General features: G+C 38.0%; 1 protein-coding gene and 1 long non-coding RNA gene across 3 annotated transcripts in view; one reads left to right on the forward strand and one right to left on the reverse strand.

Moving 5' to 3' along the window:
- LOC103476280 (uncharacterized) overlaps window positions 1-5,589 on the reverse strand; it is a 5,822-nt gene extending 233 nt beyond the window's left edge. The window contains exons 1-2 of the long non-coding RNA XR_535439.2: window positions 1,222-5,589; window positions 582-846 (exon numbers count right to left, since the gene is read on the reverse strand). This is a non-coding gene — a long non-coding RNA (uncharacterized LOC103476280). The remainder of the gene's footprint in view (window positions 1-581; window positions 847-1,221) is intronic.
- The window catches only part of tmem132e (transmembrane protein 132E), a 443,650-nt gene extending 432,168 nt beyond the window's left edge, over window positions 1-11,482 (forward strand). For both annotated transcript variants that reach the window (XM_008428504.2, XM_008428502.2), the window contains exon 9: window positions 5,935-11,482. In XM_008428504.2, the coding sequence (XP_008426726.1) occupies window positions 5,935-7,005 (1,071 nt within the window). In that variant the 3' untranslated portion in view covers window positions 7,006-11,482. The remainder of the gene's footprint in view (window positions 1-5,934) is intronic.
- Window positions 11,483-11,790: the final 308 nt, after the last annotated feature.

Raw genomic sequence — 11,790 nt, forward strand, 5'->3', positions numbered from 1 at the left:
GTGTGTGTGTGTGTGTGTGTGTGTGTGTGTGTGTGTGTGTGTGTGTGTGTGTGTGTGTGTGTGTGTGTGTGTGTGTGTGTGTGTGTGTGTGCTTATTTATGTTACCTATTTAGAAACCTATTGATGTATTCACTCACTTTCTAAGCAGACAAAAGTTCATAATTTCAGGTTTAACATTACATTTGTTTTAGCAAACAAAAAAATAATTTTTACCATAACAGTTTAGCTTAAATTTTATTATAACATGATTTCCATGTTAACACAAACTTCTGCTTTTTTGCATATAGTTATTGTTAGCATAAGTTTTATTTTTGCCATAACTTCCATTTTGGCATAAATGCTGTTTTAGCAAAAACTTCCATCTTAATATGGGTTTTATTATGATTTTGTATTTTGTTGACCTTCCTGGGCCACCGTAACAAAATGAAGCGAGAGCGAAAGACTAGCCAACATTAAGGTGGATCTTTTGAACCATGTCAGACTGTACTCTGTCACTGCTGGAATTAGTGTTAACATAAAAAACAACAAACATTCAGATTCAAACATTCAAAATTTGCTGCAGTGTAATGCCATTGGCTTACTATGGAAAAAGAAGCCCAATCACTTTTTGTCCATGAACCAAAGTTGGCCTTTTCTTTAACTCGCTCTGGTCACATTCATTCCATCTGCAGTTGTTTGGCTACACAGGGAATGTCTTGGTGGAAAACTGGGACGGTTGCGTTGCTGCAGGCGGACCTTGGTCAGTGAGAGGTTTTTGGAGAGTTGAATGCATGTTTTCTCCCTGGACATCTGGAGTTGGCCCGTTTCCCAGTGACAGAGATGCTGCAGGGGTTGCTCATCTGAACACTGCACAAACACCAAATCTTACCAAGCATTTTTTTGTTCAGTTTCTAGTGCAAATATCTTAGTACATTTGAAATCAGACAAAACTAACCAGCGTGTAAGTTTTCAGGAAGATTTAGGATCTTATTTTAAGCCAATAATTCCTTAATATTGATTTTTAAAAGTGCTAGCTCCACTGATAGATTATTTCACATATCAATACATTTCTCCCATGTTATAAGTGAGTCAATACTTTTTCATCAATATTAAGGGATTATTTACTTAAAACAAACTCCTATATCTTGTTTTAAGCAAACAATATATAGTCAGTTAAATCAGTTTAGTCTTATTTCAGGCATACTATGATATCTTCCCAATAAACTATGCAAAAATACTCACATTTGTTGTTTTTGCAGTGCAGCCCAATCCTGTAAGCATCACCGCCACATCATGTTGATGTCCAGAATGCTTGGTCATTTTTATCAACATACAAATGAAAGATGAGATTTAGTTTCTGCTTATTTAAGTATTTAATTCCGATTCATGTATTTACTGTCCACAAACTTGAACAAAATTATATTATAAAAAATGCAAACAAAGAAACTAACTGGTCACTAATAAAATACAGAATCCTTCAGTATCAAAACCTCAGATGTTTTTATAATAATTCCTTGTTTATTTCAACGGAGTGGTGAAATAAATTTGTTCCAAAGGTTGTAAACAAGCACGCAGCAGTTTCTCTTTTAAGCAGTGAAGTGCTTAACGTGCTGTCAGTGTTCGGCAGCAGTCAGGGAGGATGCCAGATAAAAGCCGAACTAATAAGTTTCCACTCTGTTCCTTTACAGCAAACTCAATACTAACTGAGCCTGGAGCAAAAACACTCCAAAAATATGTCCAAATGTATTCCACAAGATAGATTTTGCTCTTCAAATTAACAGCAACAATATGTAGATTTTGTTTTATTTGTTTGTGCAACGCAAAAGGCATAGAGAGGTGGATCTGTGGGAAGGATTAATTAGGATCCTTGCTTCACCCAGAATAGAACGTGAACATGTGTTCGCCCTCCTCCAACGTTGCTAAAAATCCACACTGAGCATGAGTGAAGGAGAAGCAGGCATTAAATCCCAATTTTTCCTGCTTTCCGCTTCTTGGCCACCTTGAAATTTAATTATTGTAATGTATTGTCCTAAGTGCTCTCCAAGGCCATGCCGTAAAAGGCAGCCAATTCCTCCGGCACACATCTCTCGCCAGGCTGCTGGCTGAAGCTATTTCAAGCCATTTGACTTCGTTTCACTGGAAAACTTTCTAAATGTCCGCTATTACTGTAGAAATGAATGAAACACATAAATCCTGATAGATGGACATTTACCAAAACAAGCCGCCTTTTCAAGTGCAAGTTAACCCCAAATCAACTTTCTTCTGCTGATAAACTAGGTTATCTAAGGTTCTACCTTTATGTTTCTGTGCAAATTATGACATTTTTGTTTAAATTTGTTTAGTTCTGCAATATATGGCCTAAAATCATCTCAGTGCTGCCCTCCTTTGGTTGAACGGTGGTTACTGCAAGTGAATTATCCTGCGTGTTTTAGCAGCCAACCTTGGTTAGTGTTTTTGTCTGAGTGAGACATAGAACTATCTCACTCAGACACAGCACAAGTGGCAAGTCAGGAGCTGGAGTAGTGAGCATCATCGTGGCGATATTCGCTAGACTAATCCCTCTGCTCATCCCCACACTTGACCACACCCCCTGTATGTTTTGACTCCACCCACTTTGACATTCTTCTAATTTTGTCAGGTTGGGTTATGTTTCCACAGGTGGATAAATTACACTTGAAATAACAGAATACAAGTCATTTTATTCACAATCTAAGATGGTACAAATATTTGCTCAACTCATGTATATTTCATAATGCAAGCTGTTCCTCTTAGGCATGTAATAAGAGTGAAACTTAATCAAATGAGCTCATAGAAATGATGACATTATATGGATTTATAGAAGCAAATGGTTCCGATTCAGTGCATTATTTATAATCAGAGCCATATTATTGCTTTTTTTACAGAGATGACAGGTTTGCCTTTTTAGAATCGTGTCTCCGAACCTGAAGTAAAGCGAGTGTACATCTGTTAGACACCTTCAGAAATCTGTTGAAACAAAGTCCTGCCTCTCTTATCATCTGTCCGACTGGATGTTAGCTGACGTTTAAGCAAGCTGCTAACAGAGGACACCATCAAACGCTACCTGATTACAGGTAGGGACTTAGTCTGTGGCACATTTTCATCCAATCTTTCTCCAGAGGGAGTACGGACGTAAAGAGTGAAAGAAAAGAAGAGATGAGACCATCGCGGTCGATAAACACAAAGAGACAGACTCATCATTTGATACACGTACTTACTAATGGCGCATCTTTGTCGGCACCTCTTCGTTTACCAGCACAAACAAAGTCAACCTTGAAGTTAGTTTGTTCTTGTTCTCATCAGAGACAAGAAGTTCCTTTGCATGTTAAGACTTTTAATTTGGGGGGAATTGTTTGGTTGTTTCAGAAAATCTCCTGAGGTTTAGGGTAATGGAGTGAGTCCAGACTGTCAAAGATGCTCAGAGTTGGGAATTTGAAAGTTCCTCTGAACGATATAAATACAGGAAGAGTTCACCGCTTGTCATCAGAACTGCTCTCCTCTATTAACCCTTTAACAACAATTTTAACAGCATTTCCCTGAAAAGTGTAGCTCCTACAATGAGCTCAAGAGATACGCAGTTCCACCATGTGTTTGCTAATTGCTGCTGGCTAGTCTCAAGGAGCAATTAGCAAGGGCTGCTCTGTGAGGTAGAAGCTTGGAATCTGCAGTTCAGAGGAAGAGCTGTACCTCAAAGGTGGGGCTAGGACCACCCAGGCATTTTGCTTAGATGAATTGTTGCCTTGGCGATTAAAGGATTTCTTAAACATGCATAAAAGAATAAACGCGAGACTAAGTTGATTTTACAAGATATTTCCCCTTTAACAAAACATTTGAGTTAGCCACGGTTCACGCTGAAGAACTAGGTTTTCTTGGTAATCGATTTTCTGTTGTGAACTGATTTAAACAAAAAATATTATCTAATGAAGATGTATTTTAAGCCAAGTATCCTGTATGAGTTGTATCTTTGGTGCAGTAAATGATGTCGCTGCTCTGTCTCAGCTACAAGTTAATGAGACAAACAAGATCTGATCTGGTTAAAACTGTGTTCTCTTTAATTCGTCTTGCTGCAGAACTCGACAGCCATGACACGTTTGTTTGACAGTAATCTTTGCAAACCTGATGCTGTAGCTCTGCTTCCTACTTAGAAAATAAAAGAAACCATAAAGAGAATGCCTGTAAATAATTTTGTGCTCATTCACCCTTCAGAGGATCGCAGTGGTAGGGAAAATCTAACTGAATTTATTCACTGAGATCACAAACGGAAACATTCAAAGAACCAGCTAATTTAGCAATGAGATAAAGGTTTGTTAAATGTCGTCACATTTACAATGTGGGTTCTGCCATCTTATGGTCATCTGTTTATTATCCTCTAATGCTATTATGACCAAATTTAAATGACAGCTTCTCTTAATCCAAAACATTTTTGTTATTGTTGGCCTTGACACGATGCTGTTCTGTTGTATCTTGATGTGTTCTGGTATGGCATCAGATCACATCAACACATTCACTGTAAATTTGATTATTTATGGAGGACTGATCCTGCCAAAATTGACAAATAACATAGAAATTGTTAAATAGCTCGATAAAGTAATTAATGTAGAAGAGTTTTTACAGAACTTTACCAGAAATGCTAAGAAATATGGGAAAATTATGCATATACCAAGTGAGTTACAAAAAGTTGAAGAACATGTATTTTCCTTTACTTTTCTGACATCTGACCTGCAGAAAACTTAACGTACGAAGGAGCCAATGTACAGCTCAAACTTCACAAAAACCTGCAGTGGTAATAGTTAAGACCTTGTCATTGTGTGTTCCTGACTGATACACACAGCAGACAACAAGGTCCTGTCTTTAAATTATTTTTTATAATTTTATTATAAAAGAAATTGCTCAAGTTTCTCCAAAATGACTTCTATTTCAGCAAAAAGTTGTACAGCCTAAATATGAGAAGTCGAAACAAAATCTTATTTTATATTGCTACAATAAAATGAGCTCGGTTCATTTGCCTTGCTAATTTCAAAGTCCACAAAAGTAATAACATTTATTAGAACTTATCTATGCACAACTTTGACAGATGGATCATAAAATTTGAGAAGCCCTTTTATCTAGACCTGCACAAGTTCTTCTAAAAGTGTTGAGAGCAATGTTTTTCTTGATTTATAGAAAGGGAAAGTTTTCCTTTTGACCTTGTTTTTTAGATAACTTGGCATTTTGTTGTTCACTTGATGTAAATTAACCAATCCCTTTAATGTGTCCCATTTGTATGTTCTTTGATCAGTTTTTTAAATGCCTTCTGACATCTTAAGTAGACAACCAATGACATGATTTCGGGGGTTTACGAATTTTAAACTTAACAATCTACACATTATGTACTTTGTTATACTTATATTTGGGTCTCTACTGCTTCTAAAACAGTCAAAGCACTTAAAAAAAACACCCAGTTGTTTTTTGGCAATATTTTTTATTTTATTTGACCTTTATTTGTCAAGGTTGTCCCATTGAGATCTAAGATCGTGTTTACAAGAGAGACTTGTTTTAATAAAATAATATTGCAAACACAGTAATGAAAAATAACTTTAATGTTTTTTTTGGTGTATGGAAAATGAGCCATTTCACAAACCTCAGGGGGGATGGCCAGCAGCAGCTTATTTGAATTTAAAGAGACAAGACACCCTAAAGCAGCTCATTCTGATAGGCAGGACTGAGCAGACTAAAATCTCATTATCTAAGAAAGATTTTGAGCAAAAAAATCTAGTAAACATGTTTTAAATAACCCATAGACCTATTCTTACCTGTTCAAGGAAGCATAATAGGTCATCTTTAACACCGGTAAGTAAATGGAACAGAGAAACTTACATTCATATGAAATCCGGCATAGGGTCAAAACTTATTTTTGTTGAAACTAGAAATGTAATCTGTCTCTCTTCTCCCTGACAGGAGGCCAGTTTGTCTGTCTGGATGCTGTTCAGTGACAACACCGCCGCCCCTCTGACTTACTTTGATCCCAAAGACTACAACCTCAATGCCTCTACTCTGGACGACAAAGTTGTGTCAGTATCCCAGGAGCCGCAGCAACGGTGGCCTGTGGTGGTAGCAGAAGGCGAGGGATCAGGAGAAATGGTGCGTGTAGAGATGACCATCTGCGAAGCCTGCCAGAAGACCAAACGCAAAAGCGTCATTGCATCTGCTGCAGTTTATGTCAAGGTCCGTTTTGGCCCCGAGGAAGACTCGGAGGAAGAAACGACCACAGAGGGCGAGATTGAGCTGGCATCTGTCACCAGGCGGACAATCATTGATCCCAACATCAGTGGAAGAATTTATGATACTTCTAACGAGCAGCCTGCCAGTGTTCCCATTGATTACACTAATTTCCCCACCATTAGCAACCAAGAGCGGCCGACTGAGAGTGATGAAGAGGAAGGGGACGATTTTGTGCATTCGCCACGCAACATGACTGATCTTGAGATTGGCATGTATGCTCTATTAGGCGTCTTCTGCTTGGCTATATTGGTGTTTCTAATCAACTGCATTGTTTTTGTGCTTAAATACCGCCATAAGCGCATCCCGCCTGAAGGCCAGGCCAACATGGACCATTCTCACCACTGGGTGTTCCTTGGAAACGGCCAGCCGCTCAGGGCCCAATGCGACCTGTCTCCACAGCAGGTGGAAAGTCCCAGCAACCCTTTGGAGGGGGTACAAACTTGCTGCCATGGGGACCATCACAGTAGTGGCAGTTCCCAGACCAGCGTTCATAGTCAGGTCCATGGAAGGGGTGACGGCAGCTCTGGCGGTTCAACGAAGGATAACGGCGAGGAGGCCAGTTCACCCACCTCCAAACGCAAGAGAGTCAAGTTTACCACCTTTACCACCCTCCCCACAGAGGAGCTGCCCTATAACTCCATCCCCATAGCAGACGAAGAGGATATTCAGTGGGTTTGCCAGGATATGGGCTTTAAAGACCCGGAGGAACTCCATGATTACATGCGCAGAATAAAAGAAATAGCCTAAGATTGGAGGTGCATTGTGAAAGCACTGCTCTCGACTTTCTAAAGAGACAGTTCCTTTCTATTTTTCCCCTTTTTTCAAGCAAGTGAAAGATGATTTTTCACAAACTTTAAGGCCAACAATTGTTGCTCTGGTTAGGGTTCGTTCCATGTAGTTTGCACAGTGCTGTAATCTCATACACCCTCACACAGGAGAGAATGCAAGAAGCCAAAGACTCGACCAGAGGATCTCAATCACAAGAGACGTCTGTAAATCTTGGCTATAGGAAACATGTTTTACTTGGAAGCTGAGCCATGGAGACATATGAGAGCTGCTCCAGCTCCAGTTTTTCAGGATTTGACTTTTACAAAATCCTGACATGGACAGGAGTACAACAAGGGTTAATGTGTTTCAGTGGCTCAGCAGGACTCTGCAGTATTGTACCTACTCCAAACAAAGAGGCCTTTGATGAACAAGTAACTTTCAAAGACTCTAATTAAAATCTGTTTTAAAAGAATTTTGTTTTTGCCAAAGTAGAAAAAGCATTCTTTTAATGGCAAAACCTTTGTTGTTGTCGGTGTAGCACATTCATGATTTGTACTCATCTTCATTACATACATTTTCTACATTTAGTAGGTAGATGAAAGCAGTGCCCTACTACAGTTTCCTGGTGTTCCTGACAAATCTGATGCCTTATAAAAACGGTCACAGTTCACTTATATCAGTGCAGACACTGTTTTCTCACTGTTAGGAGGCTTGAGACGGCTTAGTGCAGCATTAAAGTAAAACACTACAGCCATTCTCCAGCCTGAAGAGACGAGCGTTGCATGAAAAGGTAACCTAAGGCACAATCAGCCAACTTTTTCCAAATTTGTACATGTTTATAATGTAATTAAACAATTATTCATACACATTAATAAACTAATAAAATGTTACCATGCTTTACACGCATGTCATGTTGGGCTTACATACATACAGACATTCCTCTTTGTATATAATTCTGTCAAACTGGAGTTGCTTAAAATGTTACAAGTTTCTTTCTCCAAGGAGGAGAAATGAGAATCTGGTTGAACTCTTGGGATCTTTATAATCTTGTGGTCGGTCAAAGTTTCTCCACTGTACTGCTGTGACAGATGTAGATTTTTATTGCTCTGGAATCTCATTTGACTGTTTGATGTGGGAATTTGCTATGCATAAGTTTTAACAGATCAATATTTTTGATGATTTATTTCCCTTTTCAAGTTTTGCAAGGCTAAAGCTTCTGAGAATGTAGGAAACAGAAATACATTAATTGAGCTGTGTTTGAATCGCTGTGTCATTCACTCTTAAGTCATACATAATGTAGCAACGTTTAACTTTCTCACCCATTAGTGTTTCTGTACCCCCAGGAAGCTAAAGATAATATAAAAAATATATCAGGATTTTTCGACTTGTTAATAATGTCCAAAGATGTTTATTGTCTCAAGTTCAAAATGCTCAAATTCTTTAAAGTTAAACTTGAAGTTTTTGTCAAAACCGCAAAATTTGCCAACCATCAGCTCAGATTATGTTAGCATTTTGAGGTTTTTATAGCAAATAACTGGGAATATCCTCCACAATTTTGAAGTGTTGTGGCAGTGAAGTAGAGTCTGTACCGCCATCCCCTGCTTGGTTCTCCAGTGAAAATGTTATTTTGACTGAGTGAACATTTCAAACACAGCTCTGAATACATTCAGACTGAGCACAGCCTCCTCTAAACTCCACAGAAATGTGAAACACCCTTAAAGAAGGTCACCGAATATATTATTGATTTTGTTTCATCATTTACATCGCAGCCATTTCATGCTGTCTCATTCTTTTAGCCGCATCACGGTATATATGAATTCCATGTTTTATTAATAAGTTCCAATAAACTTGGAATAAATAAGCTAAAGCTCACAAAGTTGCCCCAAACTAAACAATATGAGCAGGACCACAGCGTGTTAACGAACAGCAGGACAAGGAGGAAGAAAAGAAAACGTTGGCTGTGTCAAATGTGTAGATGTATTTGTGAGGTTGTGTTCACTTTACAGACAAGCCAGACCAGCTGAAATCAAGCCATCTATTTTAGTTGTGTTAATTGTTGCCTTTGAAAATGTACCTGACACTGAACATAAATATTAGTGGGAGAATTAAAGAACTTTAGAAACTGAGATTTCAAACAGAATATCACCGTCCAGACAGATAGTTTTCATTTCAGACAGGGTTTCGTTTTTCTAGAGATGACTTTTGAAGGTTAACATTTTTCCATCTGATCTCACATGAAACATTTTCTACTAGGGACTAATGAGACAACCATGAGATCAAAAATTACTTTCTAGGACGGTTTCCTCTAATTCCCTACTTTGGATTTTAGGGCTTTGATTTTTTTTTTTCCTTTTACCCAACTTACTGACTGATTTTGGCTTATTAAAGTCCCTTTTATAATCAGCACCATTTTACCTGCTTTTTATCCCCCATGTTCTTAAATTAGACACAATCCAGAAATATTATGCAAACACATGTTTCACAGGAGAAACTGAAATAGATATATTTAATTCTCTCAGCTTGATGTTTACTATTTGATTGTGTGGCAGTTAAATGGTGGAACTGTTTGCTAACAATGTAAATATTGGAACAAAACCGACTTTAATTTAGCTTAACATTTACAACTATCGGTAAAATATTGCTTTAGCTCGTCCACATGTACATAGACTCACAGCTGATATTCATAAATCCTGGATTGAGTTTACTGTACTTGCTTTACTGCATGCCCTCTTTATGTTCTGTGTGAGAAAAATGAATGAGTTGTAAAACTGTTTTGATTGCAAGGTGAAACATTACTTTTCGGTGTCTAAAGGTGCGTTTCGACTGTAGACTTTTTTTCTAGAAGCTAAGTTCTCGCGACGGGAAAGTTTCAAGAGAAGTTTAGCAACAGAAAACAGCCCTGGTGGTCAGGTAGGATTTTTAAGATCACACCAAACATTCAAGGTGGGTTTACGGTCTCTGGCTTTAGTCTAGGTTCTCTCAGTAATCTTTATTACAGCGGCTCATAACTTCATTTAATTCAGTGTGGAATTATTAGTGTTGTTTGTCGTCATGCAGAATATAATGTTTTATAGATATTACATTTTAAAACGTCAGAAAAATGGAAGTGGAAAAGAGCAATTGTAAAACACTTTAAATTAATCATGGAGTACTTTTATATTATTGAGGGATTTTACTTGTGTTTTGGCCTGATACAGAAACTTTTTCTGTATCAGCTGCCAAAGTCGCAGGTAAATAAGGCACTCTGAAGCGTCTCCATTACAAAAGTGCACAAAACTTAGTCAATATTCTGCTAATGTCGAAAAAAACACCATTTTGAGGTTGCAACACTTCCATTAAATAAGAAACGCAATTAAAATCACACATGAATACGTTTGTTCATGCGGTGTCATTAAAAAAACATGCTGCCCCATGTTCCTCCAACTAACTAACTTCCTGTCGTTTTCTTCTTCATGGTTTCTTCTTCAGTTAAATTTCGGCGCTGTAAGACTCTGGTTTCTAATCCCAGCAAGAATTTCTCTTTCTTTTTGACATCTACTGTTAGAATTAATTTTAAAAAGTCACACATTTTCATGAACTTTGGTTTTACTTATATTTTAGAGTGTAGTGCTGTAGAAGACCAAGAGGTTCATTACTGTAGAACTTTGCAATCTCAAATGAATCTACCTTTTTAACTGTTAAACATTTCTGTGAAGTTTTTGAAGAGTGTTTTCTTATAGGATGTAGCCACCAGAGATTTGGATTTTATTGTTGTGGAAAACTGAGGAAGAACTACTCGTCAGCCATCTTAATTTTCCCCTTCTTAAAAAAAAAGCCACTAGACGGGGCTGAGGTAAACCTGAAATATTATAACAGATAACTACCGTAATTACAGTCGAAACGCATCTAAAGTTTGCTTATTGTTCAACCACAGCTTGAACTTCATTTATCAGTTTGTCAGTTCAAATTGTTTCTGTTTTTACTTTAAATCTCAGGATGAATGTAGACTTCCCAATCAAACCTGGCAGATCTGTGTTAAATGTGACTATGAGCCCAAACTGGTGACCGTTGAAACAAAGTAGAAAATACCAAACAGCTTCTTAATTCTGAATTTCCCTGACTTGTTCATGCATTAAATATTCAACAGTTAGACTTTTTTCCTCTTCATGCATTTTGTCTATTTTTTTTTTTTTTTAGTATCTTGTTCCTGATTTTGTGTTTTCTTCAAGCTGCTAACAGAGACTCCTTACAGTATGTAAATGAGAATTTTGAATTGTATTCCCCACCCTCACGACCACACAGTGAACTGTGCACGACATTCACGGCTCCAGCTTTCCTGGACCAAGTTACCACCACACTGACTATAATATTGTAATGTACAGAGCACTGTTAAATTTCCTGTATCCTGCTGAAAACAGACCCTTGTATTTTCCTGTTAAATGTAAAGTACTAAAGAGAATCCAATACACAAGTGAAACTGTGTCTGTTTGACTTTCTAAATAGTGCAAAACACCCACAAAGACGAGGTAAGCGCTGCTGCTGATTTTTGTGTTGGTTTTCTGTTGGAACAGTGGAGTAAGTAGCCTCTTGTGAGACCAATTTGTCCGTTTTTCTCTGCCTGGTTTGATCATATCCAGGCTGACATCCTGCTGGTTTTTGAAGTGCATATATCATTGCTTTCCACCCCTCACTGTGCACAGTTTGAGGACCATCCAACAGTTCCTGCAGCAGTGGGAAGACGCCACATGTGATGCTCTGATGGACAAAATCCACAGTAAGAGGTGT

Source organism: Poecilia reticulata, linkage group LG14 (assembly GCF_000633615.1).
Source record: "Poecilia reticulata strain Guanapo linkage group LG14, Guppy_female_1.0+MT, whole genome shotgun sequence".
Taxonomy (NCBI): Eukaryota; Metazoa; Chordata; class Actinopteri; order Cyprinodontiformes; family Poeciliidae; genus Poecilia; species Poecilia reticulata.